The sequence below is a fragment of the Galleria mellonella genome, unplaced genomic scaffold, assembly GCF_026898425.1.
Source record: "Galleria mellonella isolate WM207_F2 unplaced genomic scaffold, CSIRO_AGI_GalMel_v1 utg37, whole genome shotgun sequence".
In the NCBI taxonomy this organism is placed as follows: Eukaryota; Metazoa; Arthropoda; class Insecta; order Lepidoptera; family Pyralidae; genus Galleria; species Galleria mellonella.
Genome location: NW_026442087.1, coordinates 1,019,183 through 1,038,671, shown reverse-complemented (window position 1 = coordinate 1,038,671; position 19,489 = coordinate 1,019,183). Strand labels below are relative to the sequence as shown.

The following is a 19,489-nucleotide window of genomic DNA, read 5'->3' as shown; positions in this document are numbered from 1 at the left end:
GTTTTCATTCTCATCTATCACCCTTCACTGGTGCTCCGCCAGCGTATCCCGTTAGCGCAGGCGGGGTTACCATACCATTTGCACCCATCAAAAAAAAATCCTCCTACTCATAAATAAGTCAAGTGTTTCATAAACCTGTTTCAGCTATTGAAGTGTTTGTCCTTTTCCTTTCAGCTGAATTCCCAATTTGAGTGATAGTGACAAAACATTCTAATAGTTAAAGTAAGTTTATAGGACGTTTTACTTCTTATAAATAAGCGGGTGATGATAATTTCAGTAATTTATAAAGCAATGTTTTTATGTTTCTCTGAATTTCTTCCGAATGTGGCAGCACTGCGCTACGATCTTTTTTTTTTAATATACTCTCTCTGCTATTATTTGGTATTTTTCTAAATATACAGCGTCAAATATAAAATCCGCCATCAGCAACTTTTTTTACAGGGGTAAATCTATTATTAAGGTAATATATTTACCCCCTGTAGAAAAAGTTGATGTGTCAGATACGTTGGTAAGTCAGCCAGCTGATTCATGATTTCCTTATAGTGTTAGTAATAATTAACAACATAGATTATTTTAATATGAATTACTACATATTTTATACAGCGTCCTCTTGTCCGAAACTAAGCAAAGTTTATAAAATAGGTACCTGATAATTAGTAGATGTATTTACCAGAGGGAGACTTTGTACAAAAGTCGATTGCTTGGGTACCTCTGTCCCATTCGTGTTTCAACCGTGAAGCAGTTGTGTTTGCATGGCTGTGTTTCGGTTTGAAGGGTGAGATATGGCGTGAATTTACTGGGTAAAGAGGAATAACACCTGAGTCCTCAGGAATGGCAACGCATGGGGGGTATCATGGGCGAAACAGTATACTCTGTTATGTCCATGGTACTGCTCATGTCTATAGGCGACAGTTACCACTTTCCATCAGGTGGGCCGTCAGCTTGTTTGCCATTCTAAGTTGTATAAAAAAAAACTTTTTTGTATATATATACTGATTGTAAGTGATTACAGCGCCCATGAGCACCCACGACACCGGTGAAATTGCAGGTGTGTTGCTGGCCTTTTAAAAAGGAATATACATTTTTTTGAAAGGTTATGATATTGTATCGATTCGGAAATACAGCTGCTGGAAGTTGAGTCCAAAGCGTGCGTGGAAAAAAGAGCGTTGAAAAATGCACAGTGGAAGTCCGTTATTTAGGCGGATGGTTGGGATGGAAGTTTTGTTTGTGACGGGTTGTAAATGGTAATATTTAATAGTAGATATCAAACCAAACAATTACTCAGAATACTACTCATGATTCGTTGAATAAAAGATGTAAAGAGATGCAATATCTATACGCAGTTTCAGTAGGTCGAGTCGGATAGTAAGGCGTTGATCATCAATAATTCGGGTTGCCCCACACTGAATACGATTATTTGGAAGAAGCTGGTATTGTGGTACTCAGAAGTAAGAATAGTACAACATATATTATACTTTTAAATTATATAGATAGAGTGTCTCCATACAAATGATTCAAGAAAAGCTTGTCTACTTTTTCATACAATTTTGCGTAATAAATAGTTATGAGTGATTCCTTTATAACTTCTATATTTAAATTGTCTTATAATTTCTGCATCTTTTTAATGCGTAAACACTCATTTTATTTATTAAATAATACGTCAAGATATAGTGTGTGCGTAAATAAATAGAACTCAGTGTTTTATAAAAAAAATGAGTCAGCTAATTTGACAAAAAGCTGACACGTTTTTGAAGCTTGAAGCTCTATTTATATAAACTAAACAACTACACTATGCTTATTGAAAATCCTTCAAAGTTCTATAATATTAGTGCAATAAAATGTTAAATAAATATACAAAGACAAGGCATACACCAGTATAAATAGACTTAATTATGAATACAAACATTTGTTTTGTGCGGGGTTAGAACCTGCGACAATCAGATAATGAGGTACTGTTTAAAACCGTTCCACCACCAAGGTCGTTAAAAGGATTTCGCGGTTGATCCTAATTCAATATAATGAGATGGTTCATATAAGCAGCTTATTTAGGTACTATGATTTAGTACAGCTACATTTCACAGACGTAAAATCCACAACTACCTACATTTGTATGAAAATTAAATTGTGTTCCACAAAAAATAAAACCGAGTTCAATTGTTTCAAAATTGTTTCATCATCATCATCATTATCATCAAATCAGCCTTTAATTGTCCACTGTTCAACCTTGGGGTTTTTCCGGTAGTTGCCACGTTTAGCAGGCGGATTGGCGACCGCAGTTAAGCTTCGGAGATGTTTTAGGGACGTTACTGCCCATCCCTCGCCTTCTCTTAGTCGCTTTCTACGACACCCATGGGAAAAGAAAGGGTGACCTATTTTATGCCGGGATCATACGGCCATTTAATTTAAAAACTAAGTCTTTTATTTGAATTTAAAAACTAAACTGCTTAACCGATTTTGATAAAATTTCTTTGGTACTAATCATTAAATATATCCTTTCAGATAAAAAAGAATTTTCCAAATCTCTTTACAACTGACAGAGTTATGAGGTAACAAACATAAGAAAATACAACTGAATTAAGACTCACTTTCTTAATGAAGACGGTTGAAAATGAATTGTCGTTACTAAACTAATTGTGTCAGTATTACAACTTACCATAAATCCTTGTGAAAATATTATATAATATAATGCTGTCTTCGTCAATCTCTCATTATTTTTCAGATTAACTGAACTTTTTTTTTTTAATTAAACTTTATATAGAAACTGGGAAGAGAAATTTAGTTAAATTAGGTTCGAAAATACCATATTATGTGACGCTGTTTTTGGCCATTCTCTAAACTTTTTTCTGATAAACTTTAAATTGGATTTCTGAAAGTTATCTGAATTAGGTTAATAGTTATAATAATTATTGTTGTTTTAATATATGATATCTATTGTGTTGCAATATACATATTAGAACACACACACACATACGCACGCACGTCCGCTCGCACTCACGCACGCATCCATGCACGCACGCTCGCATGGACGCACACATGCACGCACGCATACATGCACGCACGCTCGCACGCGCGCTCGCTCGCACGCACGCTCGCACGCACGCAAGCTCGCACGCACGCACTCACACGCACTCACACGCACACGCACACGCACACGCACACGCACACGCACACGCACATGCATACACACACATATATATATACATATATGTGTATATATACGAGCATATAAAAATCATATAAGGAAATATTCATGTATTATATGTATACATATTATATTTTACATAATTGTTTTTTTTAGTAAGTTCTAATAATTATGTCACATTTTTTATCACTACTGCCCTTCGTACGGTTTCTGTTCTTATCTGGTTAGCTCGCTACCTGTATATTAACTATATTATATTAATATTAAATCCGAACTAAAAATTAATAAGCAAAGAATACATGCTTTTGCAGCACTTATTCGTATTTACATAGATATCTATGAAGTTAGAACCTCAGTTTGTAATGTACAGAAATAACAAATACAAGGCGTGAATTCTATAATTCAGATGTAAACACTTGGAAATTGGACGTGAAACATTGCGTGAGAATATGTGGAATATTTTTAGAATTGACTAGAATAAAATAGAAATAATCTTTATTCATTTTCTTTCATTTTACTTCTTTATTGTTTATAAGCTTTTTTAAATCATATTTTTTTTGTGATTTTACAGCTGGGCTCAGGAGGCTGTTGAAGAACCCAAAAGAAACTCGCACAGTTATTATTTTTAAATTATTATGCACATTTGCATGGATATTGTGATTATAATTAGAATTAAATTCTATTTATACGCTGGTTTTATTTATATGTTTATTTTTATTTTAATTATTTAGAGATTTCACGCCGGCTGATGGAAACCTCTGATGACCAGAAGGCTTGCCTATACTTTGATCAATGCATTTCCATTGCTATTCAGCGTGGAAATGCAGCAAGTATCCTAGGCACCCTATCAGCTGGCAGTGATCTCAAAGAAATTATTCATCTTTATTTTTTTTAATTACTTATCTCTAATTATATATCTAGGTTATTTATACATAAATGTAATTAACATGTGAATTTATATATATTATTAAAAGAAAACTAAACAAGTAAACATGAGCATACAGCACCCGTTCACAAGTATGGCGGATGAGTCAGCCATAATTGCGTCCATATTTTAGGGAACTCAATGACCCGCCAGTCAGAATCTTAGTCAGCCAATACCAATATAGGTAACAAACAAACAAACCTACTTTCACCTCAGCGAGGACTTGGTGTAAAATATGTTAATTTTATTTCACGTGCATTCATGTTCATGGCATTTCTTTAATGATCGCTGTCACGATACTGTCTAACAGAAATTATGGTTTTTTTGTTTTTTTTTTCCATTTCGTGTACGGTTTGAAGTTACGAGCACCGATTTATAATAAATAACTAATTAAATATTTACAAATATAAATGGTAACAATGCTGTAAGGGCAGGTACAATAGTACAATATCGAAATAAAGCCCATGGTGGAAATTACAATATATGTATATTCGACTGATATGGTGATATGATTTATCACCAGAGGGAGACTGTACAAAAGTCGATTGCTTGGGTACCTCTGTCCCATTCGTGTTTCAACCGTGAAGCAGCTGTGTTTGCATGGCTGTGTTTCGGTGAATTTACTGGGTACAGAGGAATAACACCTGAGTCCTCAGGAATGGCAACGCATGAGGGGTATCATGGGCGAAACAGTATACTCTGTTATATCCATGGTACTGCTCATGTCTATAGGCGACGGGTGGCCCGTCATATTCTAAGTTGTATAAAAAAAAAAATGGACAATACTGAAATGAATGATGACCTACTGTCAGTGTCAAGTACAATATATAGATATCGGAAATATATATAATATTCATTCTATATTATTATTTAATTATAAATATATCATTTAAAATTATGATTTATTGTTTTTTTTTCTTATAGCTAAACAGCAATTTCTTTCAGGCGCCTTGTAAAGTAAGGACCCTGTATGCCTAAACTAGATTTTGCACCTGTACTATAGGCATCAATGCTCTCTTACTTTGTGAAATCAAATTTAACATAAATCATCACTAGCATATACTTAATTAAATTATATACACATTTATTTTTTCATTTAAAAAATGAAATAATAATAAAAAAATTATCGTTATGTTCATGAAAGTGCTTTATATTCATGTGTATAGACGTGCTTACTGTCAGCTTGTTTGCTGTTTTAAGTCGTATAAAAAAAGTTTTATTTTTATATAACTTAGCATGGCAAATAAGCTGATAGCTCACCTGATGGAAAGTGGTAACCGTCGCCTATAGACATGAGCAGTACCATGTATATAACATAAGCTACATATAGCAATATATAGTATACAAAAGTGACAACCGCCTGTCATGTGATTCCGGCATAAAATAGGCCACCCTTTCCCTGTCGTGGGTGTCGTAAGAGCCGACTAAGGGAACTTAATGGTCAAGGGATGGGAAGCGGCGTTCCTCTTAGAATTCATCAAAGCCTAACTGCGGTTGTCGACCTGCTTGCTAAGCGTGTCAATTATTGGTAAAATACTCCTTTTGGGGAAGGCCTATGTTCAACAATGGACAGTTAAAGACTGGTATGATATGATAACGGTAGTATAGAAAAGAACATTGTAAATATTCGTATATTAGCGTACTTACATGAGAATCACCATGCTATTAAAGTGCTTTATCTATTATACTTAATACCATTTAGTAGTTAGACTATAATGGTACAAAAAACACAAACAAAAGAAAAAGAAAGCAAAGCAAAACCGCGGTGTTCAGCGTTTCCGAGCGTAAATCGAGGCCGTTGGGAATTTATCGTGCTACCTTTTTATTTGATACGTAAGTTACCATTTGTGTTCGCGTGAAGGTCGCACTTGATTGATTGTTTTTGGAAATATTTATTCGTGAAATTTGTGTTAATTTGTTTATTACTTGAATATTAAAATAAAAATATTACATTATTCATTATTGTTATATATATGAAATGAAATATTTCCCACTAAAGTTTCGTTCAAAATAAAGTTCTTTTATGCAAGTAAATTCGTATCAAAGGCTGCACGTAAACTTACGTGGTTTATCAGTATGTGCTTAAACTTATTCAAGCACATATTTATTAAATCGCGTACTAAAATGTTTATAATTATTGCTTGCAGCACTGAAAACTGGCACGCCTCAGAAAATATGCTTTACAAACAGTTGCCTGACCGTTTTTGGAACATTTTATGTTAACCTACGCCCCGTCTAGAATTAATGGATCTAGCTAGATCTTTTGTTGTTTTTAATGACCTCTTAACCGTAGTGGTTGGTATGTTGCTTTGCATGAATTAAATCCCAGTTTCGATTCTTGTTTGGACTAATTTAAAAAAAAAAAACGTTCTATTCTAATTTGAAATTTGAGGTCCCAGTTTTAAGGTTTTCTAACGGCCGTAGTTCCAACTAGGATAGGTGATCACAATAAGTAGGGATATATATTTACATTATTGCATGTATTACATGTCCATATGCATTTAAAAATGACAGAATTTTCACCGTGCCTCCGATCAAACTGTTTATAATTACTCCTCTCCATCCAAAGGTTGCCTAGAATAGATCGCTATTAGCGAAATACGTGAATATGCTATTTTGTGAAGTAGTTTGAGAAAGATAAGGTATAGAGGTTTCTTCAGAGTCGGCAACATGCGCGTAACACCCTTGGTATTGCAGGTGTTCATAGGCTACGGTAACCGCTTACCATCAGGTGGGCCGTATACTTATTTGTCACCTCAGTGGTATAAAAAAAGATAGTAATTACTGGATAATGTTTATTTATGCAACTTAGAATGGCAAACAAGCTGACGGCCCACCTGATGGAAAGTGGTAACCGTCGCCTATAGACATGAGTAGTACCATGGACATAACAGAGTACACTGTTTCGCCCATGATACCTCCCATGCGTTGCCATTCCTGAGGTCTCAGGTGTTATTCTTCTGGACCCTGTAAATTCACTGCCATATCTCACCCTTCAAACCGAAACACAGCCATGCAAACACAACTGCTTCACGGTAGAGACACGAACGGGACAGAGGTGCTCAAGCAAACGACTTTTGTACAAAGTCTCTCTCTGGTTAATATGAGGTAAAATAAAAAGCATTAAATTTGAAATCACTATTGTATTTACGTAATCGGTTACCCTCCGAAACGACGTCTCACCAAACAGACAGTATATAAAGCTTATTTACATTTACCGTTATAAATTATATTACGAGTACTATAACGGAAATACTAAAAATATTTTTTTTTTCTATTACATACAATTGATACAATATTTTTCTTTTTAAATTATGCTTAGTGACACACGTGTATAGAGTGGTATCGAAATCGTTATCAACGTATTAAATACTAGCTATATATCGTGTCTTCGCTCATAAAAATCGGTATACAAAGTATCCTATATTGTAAATTAGGATATAATCTACTCGTGTACCGAGTTTCATTCAAATCCTTTTTGTAGTTTTTACGTGACAAAGTAACAAACATCTGTCCGTATTTGCAAATTATCGCGTTTATAATAGTGGTGGAATTCAGATTTATTTCTCTGGTAAATAACATATTTTGTGTTTCCATACTGCGTGTTATTCAAGATGAATTACCTATGGAAATAGCCTATTTTTATATGAATCGCGTATCTTGAAACCTAAGAACAAGGAATTACATTGAAGGAATGATAAAATAAAAACTATAAATCATATGATCGCCTCTTTTCTTCTTATGCAAATATAATTAGCAAAAAGAGAACAATAGATACACCATCAGTTGCTATTTTTGTCAATTCATAGCAGGCTAGTGTATAGTGAAATATATTGAAAGAAAATTTAAGTTTTTTTTTTTAAATAATTATTTTATTTATAAGTAAAAAAGCAGATTATGAAGGATAGATACTGTTGACACTAGATTTTAACTAATAGGGACTCAACGTTAACAGCTGAGAGATATGATTTCGTAAGGTACTTAATTTTTTTTATTAATTAAATGAATATTAGATTTAAAGATGACATTATTAACTACTGTGGTTTAGACTCGCTTTAGTAATTTATATATTTTGACTTCTTATATATATAAGATATTAATGCCAAAAATGCTGTTGGCAACAAGTAACGAACGTAGATACCATGTATTAATTCATTACATATTGTACTACACCTACTTACAGAGTGACTTATCACTATTTCAATTATTTCCCTTGAGAGGAAAATATACGAAAATCCATTAACTATGTTTTTTTTTTTTTTTTAATTTTCGTAAGTAGAGACGTAACAATGATAAAGCGAAAATACTTATTTTAAAAAGCATTCTATTAATGCGTTTTTTAAGCTGTTATATTTTGAAAATTCACTTAAAATAATAATATAAAAATATAATCGTGTGTGTCATATATAGATACACACGCATGTGAAAAAGCAATATTTTCTGGCTCGTTTTATCTAATCGATGTGGTAGTGAAAACGTATCTATCAATAAATTTATTAACCGTTTATATAGTTCATATGATACTTTAGTGTACAATAAAATAAGATTTTCAAGGGAAACAGATTTTTTATTTTATTTGAAAATGTACATACTTACGTACCTACGCAGGTATAGACATCAGGTGTAATGATGTTTGAAAGAAAGTTCGAAAATTTACGATCTGTTAGTATTACTTCGTAGTGTAATTGAGAACACATGCAGTCCGGATAACAGAAAGGGAACGAATTAAGTGTGTGAAAAAGTGGGTTCGAATCTCATCGCACACAGTTGTTGGAAGGGATTTTTTTAAACTATTAATAATTTGAGAAAAACTGATTTCTGAGAGAATTCTCATATATTTTGTTTATGTTATTTTTATTAGTTTATATTATTATATTTTTACGAATATATAAAAAGGAAGAGTTTATTTGAAAGTTAGTCTCTAGAATTACAAATTGAATTTGAAAAATTTTTTTTGTTAGTTAATTTCTTGAGGAAAGTTATAGGCTATTTCATACTACATTACGATCGCGGATGAGGCCGCTGTATATAGCTAGTATTTAATTACCTATAGTCCTTAACCTACTCCTGGTAATATTACAAGATCTTTTTTTTTTTTTAAGAACAATCTGTTTATTTAGGATATAATTTATCGAGAAACATGTCACTAAGCATTCAAACATGTGTTCGAGTAATGTCAACTAAAATTGTAATTAATCATAATTAACAGAATGTAACATTGTAATGAAATTAAACTAATGATGAGCCTGTAATAATCTAAACATATACATGGAAATTATAAAATTTTATTACAAAAAATTTTTTAATTATTAACAATGTAACTGAAGTGGGAACAACGTATTATATATTTTTCTTATTTATTGAGCATACACTATAAATTAAAAATTGTGGGTATCAGTGGATGCAGGTAGCTCAGGACCATTCCATATGCCAGTCTATAAGGGAGATCTATGTTCAGCAGTGAACAGATAACGGCTGATATGTTTTACACAAAATTCTTTAACTTAAAAGTACCACAGTAGCAGAAACTGTTTATTCTTCTGAGGTAGCAGTATAACAAAATACAAGTAAAATAGTTTTTGTTTAAAGTTTCAATAAGAAAAATTACTTTAAAATTGTAACTTGCTTCGCTGTGGTAACACCAATTTATTTTTAATATTAAACTCCAATTTTTTGCAACAAAAATATCACAAGTATGATATTTATCATTTTAGACAATATAAGTTACAATTTTTAATTTCTCTCGACCGAAATTCGAATTGTATCGGATCGGATCTAAAAAGCGATTAGATGGTATTATATATATATATATATATATATATATATATATATATATATATATATATATATATATATATATATATATATATATATATATATATATATATATAGTATTACAGGCTCATTATTAGTATTAGGCACCTTTGATTTTGAATAATTATATATTATTAAATTGAGATAACTTATGATTTTTGACCGAAAATACAATTCGAGACTTTCAAAGCATTACACAAATGATTCATGTTTTTATTAAACTATACAACATTCTCATTTTTATTTCATTTAAATCTATCTACTATTATTTCACTCTTGTCTTTCATATAATTTGAAATAACTTATTATTTATTAAATAATATTATAATACAGATAAATTTGTTTATTTATAAAGGTTTCTACTGAGAATATCTATTATAGAAATATGCTTCAATTTTTATTTATATGAAAAAAAATAACATTAACTTGTACAATATATATTATTCTTTTTTTATAGCATTCTCTGTACTTATTTTAAGGTAAACTAAATTAATTTCTAAATAATTAAAAAATATAAAGTGAAAAATAAAAATTGAGGCATCATTACTATTGATTAATTAATGTATTTGAATGTAGAAAATTCAATATTAACGGTTTAGGCCCGTACATGTACCAACGCTTATTACATTCAAAATTAACTTATAATTGACTATTTGAAACGCTAAAAAACTTTAGCGGGGCTCATGGCTAAAAGCTTTTAAGCGTATATTTTTTTTTTATTTTGTACCATGACAATAAGTAGAAATTCCCAAAATAAAGTACTTTTTTTACTTCATTATAATAGTTTATAAAAAACAAAAGAATAAAAATAAATTTATTCAAAAATGGAACAAGCATATTAAAAAAATTAGTAGTTTATTATGTTATTACTCATAAAAATTTTGGCATTCTACCTATTGCCAGTATATGATAATATTTCAAATTATCTATTACTTAACATTTTCCAATTTCGGTTCATTACACTTTGAACAAACTCATCTACAGGACAGACTTATAATATCTCTGACACACCATAAAGCAGATTTTGCACGTTCCTAAAATTCCTTACACGTAGATAAATACTTAACTAGAAATATAAAGAGACTTCTGATATAATACACCTAACATTTATTTACATGCTCTAACACTTTATTGTCAGTTCTGAACTTTAAAGACCAAATAAATTATACAACGTACCTACTTATTTACAAATCGGCAATGCCAAAGATTCGCTATACATTTATTACACAATCTATACGATAATCACCAACATCTTCATCATTTCTATACATCAAAAGCGTACGAATACTTAACATAATTAATTTATTGGTATTGTCTTATGATTAGCAATATTGGAATGGTCATCATTCGAATATTGTGCGCGTAATTTTCAACCATATTAGCATTGGAATTGAATAAATTACGCTTATTTGTAACCAACATACATGGACTAGGTGATATGAAAGCCGCCTCGTAAAAGCCTAGTGAAAGTCTTCTTGAATTGTTGGTTCGCTAGCGCGTAGCAAAAAGGATTTATTGGGCTATTAGCGTAACATAAAAAGTATGAGAACATATAAAAATGTTTATTAATACAAGGTGGGTCGGTACAAAATCCCTCCACTAGAGCAACTATATGATATGGGGTCCAACATATAACAAATGCTCCTAATATGAAAGATATGGTTCTAAAGGCTTTCCTAGCTCTATTTTCCGATTTGGACTTCTGCCGACCGATACTCTGAAACAAGCCGTCTCGTTTCGAACGTTTAACTTTCAATTTTTTTCCTATGTTTTTGACGAACTCCTTCTTCGAGTCGCCGCGACCTGACCCAGTTACAGCCGTGCTGGAAATATCGCTGTTCTCAACAGCTGAGCTTACTGGATTTAATTTTAATGGCGTAATTTTAGTGCAGTCGGTTTGGGCGGTTGTGGCTCATTATTATTGGAAGACGATGAAACAAGAGTAATCACAGGCTTAGGTCGCTCTCCCGTAGTTAAACTTACTTCTGTATTCACTTTGATTGGTGGAGGGGGAGATACATTTGTTTTGGGTTGTGTTACTTGAGCTTCAGCTGTTGCTCTAATTAAAGCAGCTTGTAATAAAGATGTGTTTGTAACATTACCCGAATTTAAAGTAGGGGGAGATGATGGTTCAGTGGCAGTAGGAAATGTTATCGATGATGGAGGACTCTCATAAGTAGGCGAAGGTAAAATAATACACCTAACATTTATTTACATGCTCTAACACTTTATTGTCAGTTCTGAACTTTAAAGACCAAATAAATTATACAACGTACCTACTTATTTACAAATCGGCAATGCCAAAGATTCGCTATACATTTATTACACAATCTATACGATAATCACCAACATCTTCATCATTTCTATACATCAAAAGCGTACGAATACTTAACATAATTAATTTATTGGTATTGTCTTATGATTAGCAATATTGGAATGGTCATCATTCGAATATTGTGCGCGTAATTTTCAACCATATTAGCATTGGAATTGAATACATTACGCTTATTTGTAACCAACATACATGGACTAGGTGATATGAAAGTCGCCTCGTAAAAGCCTAGTGAAAGTCTTCTTGAATTGTTGGTTCGCTAGCGCGTAGCAAAAAGGATTTATTGGGCTATTAGCGTAACATAAAAAGTATGAGAACATATAAAAATGTTTATTAATACAAGGTGGGTCGGTACAAAATCCCTCCACTAGAGCAACTATATGATATGGGGTCCAACATATAACAAATGCTCCTAATATGAAAGATATGGTTCTAAAGGCTTTCCTAGCTCTATTTTCCGATTTGGACTTCTGCCGACCGATACTCTGAAACAAGCCGTCTCGTTTCGAACGTTTAACTTTCAATTTTTTTCCTATGTTTTTGACGAACTCCTTCTTCGAGTCGCCGCGACCTGACCCAGTTACAGCCGTGCTGGAAATATCGCTGTTCTCAACAGCTGAGCTTACTGGATTTAATTTTAATGGCGTAATTTTAGTTCCAGTCGGTTTGGGCGGTTGTGGCTCATTATTATTGGAAGACGATGAAACAAGAGTAATCACAGGCTTAGGTCGCTCTCCCGTAGTTAAACTTACTTCTGTATTCACTTTGATTGGTGGAGGGGGAGATACATTTGTTTTGGGTTGTGTTACTTGAGCTTCAGCTGTTGCTCTAATTAAAGCAGCTTGTAATAAAGATGTGTTTGTAACATTACCCGAATTTAAAGTAGGGGGAGATGATGGTTCAGTGGCAGTAGGAAATGTTATCGATGATGGAGGACTCTCATAAGTAGGCGAAGGTAAAATAATAGAACTTTCATCCATATATCGCAAGTCAGCACCATCCATTCCTACTAGTACGTCGTATGAACTACCATCACTTTTAACCACTCTGACTGTCCTGGTTTTTGATGATTCTGATTGAGATGGGGGACTTTCAGATACTGGAGGGCTACATCTAAATTCTGTTGGAGGAGGAATTATTCTTTGAGCAATTGTAGTTGAAACCTCTCTTTGATCGGACGGCGTAACTATTCCTGATGATATGGGAGATATAAGACTTGTAGTCGATAAAGGTACTGTTACTGCTGGTTGACCGTTACTTTGAGAGTTATCTGGATTATCTGTATCTAATAAACTTTTTTCGGATATCTGTGATAATGATGACTTAGGTTTATCTGAATCATGCTTAAATAACGGAGATTGCTTTAAATCAGTTTTTATTAACATGCCACCATTCATACGCATATTATTAAGTAATTGCATTGCACCTGTTTGCATAACCAAATTAACCACAGACGGTCTTTTTTTAACATTCGACTGTGTTGTGCTCTCATCATCAGAATCAAAAGCTGGACTACTGGATCTTTCTGCTTCTACTTGTTCTTCTTTCTTTTCAGGATCCGATTCAGCAGTTGTTGACGTTCCTGTACCAGTAGCACTGCTTTTATGAGCTGATGATTTTTGACTTGAGTTAGAATCAGTGGAACCACCTAAATTTAATAATGGAGCTGCTAACGATCCTTTTGATGTAGAATCTTTACGAACGGGGTCGGGAACTTTAATTTGATCTTCACTGGAAATAGTCGCTTTCGACAAACCCGAGGTGCCGGCAGCACGCCCTGCCATACCAGTCATGAAACCAGCACTTAAAGCAACCATAGACTGCATTTTCCTTTGTTTCGCTTCACTTTTTTTCTGCATATCGTATGCAGTCTTAAATATCCCTGCGTACAGTACAATAAGAACAAACAATGTTGTCCAATAATAGCCAATAATTAAAGCTGTATTGAAAATGGGATCTTTAAGGAATTGTACTGCGCACTCACCTTCTTGTAAATCTCTATATCCTACGAAATGTTCCCATCCGAATATAGTCGTAAAAAATAATAAGGCTGGTATTATCCATGTAACTGTGACCATCCATATAACCCGGTTTTTCGTTCGCCAAGCTCTATATCTCGCTGCTATTTTTACGCTGCAGAATCTATCCACTGTTATAAGGAGAACAGTGTATTGTGATACAAGACAAACTGTGTAATCTACTGATAGCCATAAGTCGCAGAGTAACGGACCTAAATGCCAATATCCTTTCAAGACATAGTCGGTATAAAACGGGAGTGAAAGAGTACCTGGAGACAATAATTTATTTTTTTATTATTTTGCAAAAATATTATTTTATAATCGACAACTCTATAATCGCTATTAATTAAGAAGATTAATCGATTCAATAATCTAATTACAAATAATTAAAATTACCTAAACGAAGATCTATTTGATCTGAACAGATGAGTCTTTGATTAAAATTGTATCAAGTTTCAGATGTCTGATTAGACATCCTCCAATACAGTTCACTGGTTTGAGATATCAATTACACAGATTTTGATTTAGATAAACAAATTTGTTTCATGTTTATTTATAAAAAGCTTAATATTTGAGGAATAAATAAAATAAATATTTTAAAGCATTTAGATTGCGGTTTTCAAGGTATTTTATTATAATACAATAACTATTGATTATAAATAAGATCGCGTGAGGTAGTTACGTTGGTAAATGTAATAAAATATAAGTTATTTGCTAGTTTATAGGCTAAAACTGATATAAATAATAAAATATATATTTTTCTAATCCGAATGTTACATAAATGTAAAATAGTCTGTTTGAGGTAAAAAAAAATCCCTAAAGTTTATTTAATATAAAATCATTTCATGTATTCTTAAAACACATTTAAAGAATTTTATTAAATTAATCCCCTTTTTTATAAGAATTATTAGTTATTTATTAAAATATTGCTATTGCATTAATAAAAAAATATTATTTCAAATTCCCAGAAATATTATAGAAAAGGAAAAACACGATAATTTAAGTTAAAGTTTATTTAAATTTAAGAAATGTTTCAATAATAATTCTTACCAATCAACAGGTCGGTAGCGGCGAGTGAAGCTATGAAGTAGTTGCTTGGCTGTCGGATAGTCCTATCCACCAGGAAGGCGAGTAATACAAGGACGTTACCGCTGACCGTCAACAGTATCACTAATACCAGCAATGTCGCGAAGATTGATGCCAGCCAAAGAGGAAACGGTGGGAGCACTGGTTGCTGGGAAAAAAAATTGTAGTTAGAAAAGAAATATTGTGTACTTTATCTATGTTCATGCACAAAACTATCTATTGTTCTCTCATAAAATTTTGATATTTTTTTTATTAATTTTTGAATTTATATTCAATAGTAATATTTTTTTTTATAAAAATGTAATGCAAAGATATTTGAATATCCAGCTTAATATTCTGTCATTTATTTACAAATTATTATCTATTTTTTTTTGTTTTTTAAATAAATAGTTAATTTTAAATTTTCACGTTGTTTATACATAATTCAGTTCACGATAAAATTTCAATTCTAAATATATAGAAATAGTTAAATATATAAATAATAATAATCATATGTAACTATAATAAATAAATACTTCTTAATGGCTGTTTGGGATATTAAATGTGGTAGAATTAATTTGAATACAAAAATCATAAATTTATTTGTATAAATAAAAAGAATTACAATTTGTGTCCCAAACCTTTGACAAAACAAAAAAAAAAAAAAAAAAAAAAAAGAGTACTCTATTATAAAACGTTTGCATTGAAACACATGTGCATTGGAATGTTTCCCAGCCGTCGTTTCTTTTGTTTGCCGCAGGCGTCTAATCGATTTAAGACTGTGTCTACTATGTAGTCACGCTAGACATTGGCTGTAGAAAAATGTCAGCACAGACATAAAATCTATAAGTGACGACCTTGGTGTTGTACTGGAACACTGCTTTACTGTCTGATGGTCGCGGGATCGATTCTCGTATAATAAAAACATTTTTTTACAATTGAACTCATGAATTGAATATTTTATTCTTCAAAAAGGGGATGAGGAGGGTCTTTCAGGGTCTTTTTTTTATGGTTAGCGGTACATTTATATTTAAGGTATCCCGTCCTCGCTATTGGATACGGGTGACGGAATGCCTATACAAGAGGGTACATGGTGGGCGCAGTTTAGATGTAATATTTGAGGAGCATTTGGAAGGTACTACGGCCGGATACTGCAACAAAAAAGAGTATGTGGTCGGCCCCCGAACTGGCGGCCTCTGCTGTCTAGCGGTCTCCAAGCAACGTGCGCGTATAGCCCTTGGTATTGCAGGCGTTCATAGGTTATGGTAACAGCTTACCATCAGGTAGGCCGTATGCTTCTTTGCCACCTCAATGGTATAAAAAATCTATGTTTGTGTTGGGCTAGGTGTTTTCTATGAGTAGAATAGAATTTGTACTGTGGGTACTAAAAAACAAATAGATATAACTATATAAGTATTTTTAAGTAAATATGTATATATATATTGGTATATAAAAAACACTTACACCAATACAAACAGACACTTGTGAATATAATTATTTGTATTATGCGGGAATCGAACCAGCGACCATCGGATTTGATAGATCACTAAATTTGTAAGTATATATGTAACATATGTTAGTATATACCTACCAATTCACCATTAGTAGCCAGTATATTCTCTAGGGTGCTATTGAAGTAGTATACGTCGGTGAAGTTGGTGCCGTTCTGGCAGTCCTGATAGCTCCCGGAGGGTAAGCAGGTGCGTTGCCTAAACTTTTGCAGCTTCCTGTAACAAGGATAAAGGTGTGTACTGACTGGATTATAGATAATACGTTACTATTATAGTTCCAGTATGTAAGTTATAAAGGTGTGTACTGATTGAATTATAGATAATACAATACTATTATAGTTCTAGTATGCAAGTTATAAAGGTGTGTACTGACTGGATTATAGATAATACAATACTATTACAGTTCGAGTATGCAAGTTATAAAGGTACGGTCTGACTGGACCACTGATAATACGACACTATTATAGTAAATGAATGCAAGCATAAAGGTGTGTACTGACTGGATTATAGATAATACAATACTATTATAGTTCCCGTATGTAAGTTATAAAGGTGCGTACTGACTGGACCGCAGATAATACAATGCTGTACTAGTAATAGAACTTAAGTTCCACTACTGTTACAGTAATAAACAGGATTATCAAATGCAATGTTTTATTTATTTTCAAAATTGGTGGAAGAAGCGAAAGAGGTTTGTTTGAATCGAATCATTTGGCGTTCCATTGTTTCTGCCTACACTAATGGGAGACAGGCGTGACAGATATGTATGTATGTAACTTTATAAATAGTATGGTTACGTATTCCACTTCAATAAGGAGAAATGACTTGCTCGTTTTACGACCAATGTTAAACTTGTCCTTTGGATCCATTTATACGTGATTGGGATCAAATCAAGTTGGAAAATTGCTGATATCGAATATGAAATAGCAAAACTATATTACACGGTTTTGTGCGCTTCACGGTAGAAATACGAATGGGACAGAGGTACCCAAGCAATCGACTGTACAAAATCTCCCTCTGGTTTTAAAAAGGACGCTGCTACCTATCGACTATTAAGTTCCCTTAATCGCCTCTTACGACAGCCATGAGAAAGGTAGGGGTGACCTATTCTATACCGGAATCACACGATGTTAATAAACATGCTTAATTGGATAGTTATGGTTTAAATTTTACCTCTTGTTGATATAAGACATAAATACTCACCATTGTGTTATAAAACTGGTACCGATAGTATAGATGGGGGTGGACCTGTTCACGTCGAGACTCTGCTCGGTCGTGTTCATTATGATATTCCAAGGCTCTTTCTATTATTGTCTAAGTTCGAACACGTTATCGCAGATCTCGACGTTTCACGAGTCTTGCATCTGTAACAGAAACATTGTACAGTCCTCTGCTTTGTAAGTATTTAAAATACATTTGTTAAACCGACTTTTGGTATCGTAATGTTATGAACAAACGCCTGGCTTTGCATTGTTTGCAGATAGAAAATGTTTATTTTTTTTTTTAATAAAGTACAACCTATCTTACGCGCAGATTTATTTTTTTATGCAACTTAGAATGGCCAACAAGCTAACGGCCCACCTGATTGAAAGTGGTAACAGTCGCCTATAGACATGAGCAGTACCATAAATAGATAGATAGATAGATACTCTTTATTGTTTCCTCCAAAAGATTAATAAAGTATACCGTTTTGTCCATGATACCCTCCATACGTTACCATTCATGAAGACTCAGGTATTATTCCTCTGTACTTTATAAATTCACGCCATATTCTACCCTTCGAACCGAAACACACATACCTATTTCTACCGTGAACTAGATTATATAACCAGGTCGACCTCCACGTGGTCTCCTCTGGAAATCATCGTGCTGAATTCTAGGTGTATTTATCACGATAGGAAAACTTATCTGCTTTCATCATCACCTATCGTCATCTTTCAATGTTCCACCATAGGCGTACAAATAAAAACCCTGAAAATAGGATATTTTATGTTTTTTTTTATACATCTTAGAATAAACAAGCACGGTCCACCTGATGGAAAGTACAAATAAAAACCCTGCAAATAGGATATTTTATGTTGCTGTTCCTGAGGTCTCAGATGTTATTCCTCTGTACCCAGTAAATTCACGCCATATCCCACCCTTCAAACCGAAACACAGCCATGCAATCACAGCTGCTTCACGGTTGAAACACGAATGGGACAGAGGTACCCAAGCAATTGACTTTTGTACAAAGTCTCCCCTGGTACTCATGCAAGCGAGTGAAGCCACAGGATAGAGTTAGTTAAAAAATAAAAACACAAATCTTATTTATAATATTATTTTTGATATTGAAAGCGTTTATGCGTTACGAATAAAACTCTCTACTTTCTGGCCTATTATCGTAAAAATATCAAAGGTTTTGAAATTGCTTTATATCTCTGAGGAGATAATATGCATTTTTTTTCTATTCGTAGCTCATATTCAATATGTTTTTCGCATAAATATCATATCTTTCTATTTGCTTTTATTCGTTGTCATTCAAATCACATGAGTTGCTGAATTTATATTATAAAAGATATATATATATATATATATATATATATATATATATATATATATATATATATATATATATATATATATATATATATATATATATATATATATATATATATATATATATATATTGACCATTTTTTT

At 32.8% G+C, this 19,489-nt stretch overlaps 1 protein-coding gene across 1 annotated transcript in view; it reads right to left on the bottom strand.

The window, feature by feature from the left end:
• Window positions 1-11,785: 11,785 nt before the first annotated feature.
• LOC113515657 (muscarinic acetylcholine receptor gar-2) overlaps window positions 11,786-19,489 on the bottom strand; it is a 49,612-nt gene continuing 41,908 nt past the window's right edge. Inside the window, exons 3-6 of the mRNA XM_031912597.2 lie at window positions 18,011-18,171; window positions 16,888-17,023; window positions 15,282-15,465; window positions 11,786-14,500 (exon numbers count right to left, since the gene is read on the bottom strand). Of these exons, the coding sequence (XP_031768457.2) occupies window positions 12,411-14,500; window positions 15,282-15,465; window positions 16,888-17,023; window positions 18,011-18,090 (2,490 nt within the window). The 5' untranslated portion in view covers window positions 18,091-18,171 and the 3' untranslated portion in view covers window positions 11,786-12,410. The remainder of the gene's footprint in view (window positions 14,501-15,281; window positions 15,466-16,887; window positions 17,024-18,010; window positions 18,172-19,489) is intronic.